Source organism: Alligator mississippiensis, chromosome 7 (assembly GCF_030867095.1).
Source record: "Alligator mississippiensis isolate rAllMis1 chromosome 7, rAllMis1, whole genome shotgun sequence".
Classification (NCBI taxonomy): domain Eukaryota; kingdom Metazoa; phylum Chordata; order Crocodylia; family Alligatoridae; genus Alligator; species Alligator mississippiensis.
This window is the reverse complement of record NC_081830.1, coordinates 35,145,754-35,149,861: the sequence shown is the minus strand read 5'-3', so window position 1 is coordinate 35,149,861 and position 4,108 is coordinate 35,145,754. Positions and strand designations below refer to the sequence as shown.

General features: G+C 43.8%; 1 protein-coding gene across 1 annotated transcript; it reads right to left on the bottom strand.

The window, feature by feature from the left end:
• Positions 1-2,259: 2,259 nt before the first annotated feature.
• LOC102568325 (olfactory receptor 10A4-like) lies at positions 2,260-3,204 on the bottom strand. Its single transcript, XM_006268307.3, has one exon. It carries the CDS (start codon positions 3,202-3,204, stop codon positions 2,260-2,262), a length of 945 nt encoding a protein of 314 aa, XP_006268369.1.
• Between the last annotated feature and the right edge of the window lie 904 nt (positions 3,205-4,108).

Below are 4,108 nucleotides of genomic sequence, written 5' to 3'. Positions count from 1 at the left end.
TGTGTTCTGGCAAAGCCGATCTGACCGATCAGCAAAAACAAATATCACCGTTCTGCTGCAGGGTAAGGCTCCTGCTGCTCCTGGGGCTTCCTTAGCCCAATCCTGTGGGAAAATGGCCCCAGGTGTGTCACCACAATACAGAATCATAGAGTTATAAAAATTTAGGGTTGCTAGGGACCTCGGGAGGTCATCTAGTTCAACCCCCTGTTCAAAACTGGAATGTCACCAACTATATCATTCCAGCCAAGGCTTTGTAGAGGCAGATCTTAAACATTTCTAAGCATGGGGATTCCACCACCTCACTACTTAACCCATTGCAGTGCTTCACCACCTTCTAAGTGGGAAAGTTTTTGATTGTCCTCTGCTGGACTCTCTCCAACTTGTCCACATCCTTTCTGTAGTGGGGGGGGGGGGAGGGGGGCAAAATTGGACACAGTACTCCAGGTGTGGCCTCGCTAGTGCAGAACACAGGAAAAGAACTACGTCCCTTGATCTACTGGCAATGCCCCTGCTAATGCAGCCCAGTATACTGTTACCCTTCTTGGCAACAAGGGTACACTGTTGACTCATATCCAGCTTTCTGTCTACTGTAACTCCCTTGTCCTTTTCTGCAGCTCTGCTGCTTAACCAGTTGGTCCTGAGCCTGTAGCAGTGCATGAGAGTCTTCTGTCCTAAGTGCAGGATATGTACTTGTCTTTACTGAACCTCAAGAAATTTCCTTTGGCCCAGTCCTCCAACTTTCCTAGGTCACTCTAAATTTTAGCCCTACCCTCCAATGTATCTACTAGTCCCCCAGCTTGGTGTCATCCACAAACCCAATTTGGGTGCAATCATTCCTATCTTCCAAATCATTAATGAAAATACTGAACAAAAGAAGCTTCAGGAATGATCCCTGAGGCACTCCACTTGATACTGCCTGCCAACTAGATCTCAAGCCATTGATCACTACTTATTGAGCCCAACAATCCAGCCAGCTTTCTATCCACCTTTCAGTTCATTCATCCTATGCAGATTTCCTCAGCTTGCAATGTGTGCCTGCCTGGGACTGCCATATTAAAAGTTTTGCTAAACTCAAGGTATACCATGCCCACTGCTTTCCCTGCATCCACAGAGCCAGTCATCTCATCCTACAATGCAATGAGGTTGGTTGGGCATGACTTGCCCTTGGTGAATCCATGCTGACTGTTCCTAATCACCTTATTCTCCTGCAAATGCTTAGAAATGGATTCCTTAAGGATCTGCTCCATGATTTTTCCAGTGATCGAGGTGAGACTGAATGGGTCTATAGTTCCCTGGATCTGTCTTCTTCCCTCTCTTAAAGATGGGCACTATATTTACCCTTTTCCAATCACCTGGGATCTCCTCTGATCACCATGAGTTTTCAAAGATAAAGGTCAGCAGCTCTGCAATCACATCAGCACTCTAAGATGCATTGCATCTGGTCCTGTGGACTTGTACACATCCAGATTTTCTCAACTCCAGTGGTACTTTGGCTTTCCTGATTTCAACCCTCCATGACTGAGTAAGATTCTTATACTCCTTCCTAGTCATCTGTCCAAACTTCCACTTCTTGCAAACTTCCTATTTTTTGTGTCAAACTCACTGAAATGTCCTCTGCAAAGCCAAGCTGGTCACCTGCATATTTGGTATTCTTCCTGCACATTGGGATGGTTTGTTCCTATACCCTCAGTATGTTTTCTTTAAAATACAACTAGCTCTCCTGGACTCCTTCCCCACACAGACTGGTCTCTCAGGGGTCCTGCCTATCAGTTGCCTGAGAGAGTCAAAGGCTGCTTTTATGAAGTCCAGGGTCAATACTCTCCTGCTCTCCTTTTTTCTTTATGTCAGGATCCTGAACTTGATCATCTTGTGGTCACTGCTGCCCAGCATGGGGTATGGCAGTTGGTAAGGGCCTCCTAGGATCCTCCTGCATCTCATACATCATATTACCATTTGCAGACCCAGAGAACATGTCTGCAGGCATGGAAACCACAAGAGATTGGGACCTTGGAGCCCTGAGAGTACCTGTTTGAGGTGGCTGGAGAGTATGGGCATCTCTGGGTTGCCTGTGCTGTCCAGCCATAAAGCAAACAGACATCTGCCACAAAGAAGTGACCCAGATTTTTACCAGAAACTGTCACCACCACAATAATGGACATTTGTGGTAGGACAAGGAAGGGGCAGTTTTTATGGTGGCAAAAATGCAAAGTCTGTTTGCAGCCTAAGTTGGCAGAAATATTCACCTGCTTAAAAACTCATTTACAGTTTCCATGAATATATTTTCTTACCGATCATTCTCTTGAGGGCACCTTTTACCTCTTTGTTCCTCAAGCTGTAGATAATGGGGTTTAACATGGGTGTGAAGACTGTGTAGGAAAGAAAGAGAAGCTTCTTAGTGTCTGGGGAATAGCTTGATTTGGGCCGGAAATAAGTCAAGGAAGCTGTGCTATAGAATAGAGTCACAACCACCAAGTGAGAGGAGCAGGTGGAGAACGCTTTGTGTCTACGTTCAGCTGAGGGCATCCTCAGGATGGTGGCAATGATTTGAATGTAGGAGAACAGGATAAGAATGAAGGGGAACAGTATAATTAAAATTGTGCCAGTCACAGCATACATCTCAAAGAGGTACGTGTCCCCACACACCAGCTTTAACACTGGGGGACTATCACAGAAGAAGTGATTGACTTCATTGGGACCACAGAATGGAAAACTAAACAACCATGTGGTCTGCACAGTCCCCACAGGAATGCCTGAGATCCATGAACTCACTGCCAGTCGGATGCACACCTTCCTGTTCATAATAACTGTGTAGCGCAGTGGGTGGCATATAGCTACATAGCGATCATAGGCCATGGCTGCCAAGAGAAAGCATTCTGTGCTGCCAAAGAAGAAGAAAAAATACATTTGCAACATGCAGCCAGGGAAGGAAATAGATTTGTTATCTGAGAGGAGATTCACCAGCATTTTAGGGATGATGACTAATGTGAAGCAGATCTCTAGGGAGGACAAATTTTGGAGGAAGAAATACATGGGGCTTTGTAGGGCAGTATCCACCATTGTTATTAGGACAATGAGAATGTTACCAATTAGGGTTATCACATAAGTAACCAGGAACACCACAAACAGCAGAACCTGGAGCTGAAGAAGACTGGAGAACCCCAGGAGAATGAACTCAGTGATCAAGGTTTCATTTTCCCAGGTCATCCTTCTAAGCATGTTTAATTTGGAGTTTAAAGACATGGAAGTAAATGCTCCCTTCTGAGCAGCAATGCTTCCATTAACAGGGCTGCAGAGATATTAATGAGAAATACCTAAGTTTTCTCAAAATCTGCACATTCTGCTTCCCTTCAGTGATGCTTGATTTTCCTAAGCAGAATACATTTTTTTTTCAGAAGAGGCAAAGTTTCTGCAAGACTGCTCTGTTAGGTGGTCAGAAGTGCCATCTGCTTTATGACCTAGTTTATGCTACACCTTCTTTTCCCAAATCTCCTTGTATTAAATACAAAGTACAGGCAAAATAATGAAAACACAAAGTCTCAAGTCAGTGTCAGAGAAGTAAGAGCTGGAGCCAAAGACAGAATTCCAATCTCTGCAAAATAGGAAACAAAACAAGGAATATATTAGTGTCTGGTTTACAAAAGTCTTAAGACACTTAAGTACCAAAAATGCTATTCAAATCAATAGAATCAGGAAGCCTAATATACTTTTTGTTTTAATTTAAGTATTTCAAAATAACTAAAAGAAGAGGATATCTTGGTTCATGATTCTTATTTCAGTTTTACTCCAGAGTAGTGATTCTCATCCAGGGTGCCAGGGTACTTTAGGGCTCTCCAAGACCTTTCAAAGGGTGTTGCAAGCTGTGAAGAAATCAGCTGGAATGAGGAGATATGTGTAGTCTCAGGATTCTCCTTGCCTGGCAGCTGCCCTGTCCCCATTGCAGTATCTCTAAAAACAGATAAGCACTATAGTAAACAAAATATTTTTTGAAATGGAGTGCTGGTCAATTCATATAAAGATATGAAGGGGTTCCTCAAGTCTGGAGAGGGGTACCTGGAATGTGAAAAGGTTGAGAACTATTGCTCTAGAGCATCTCCATTGACACTGATAG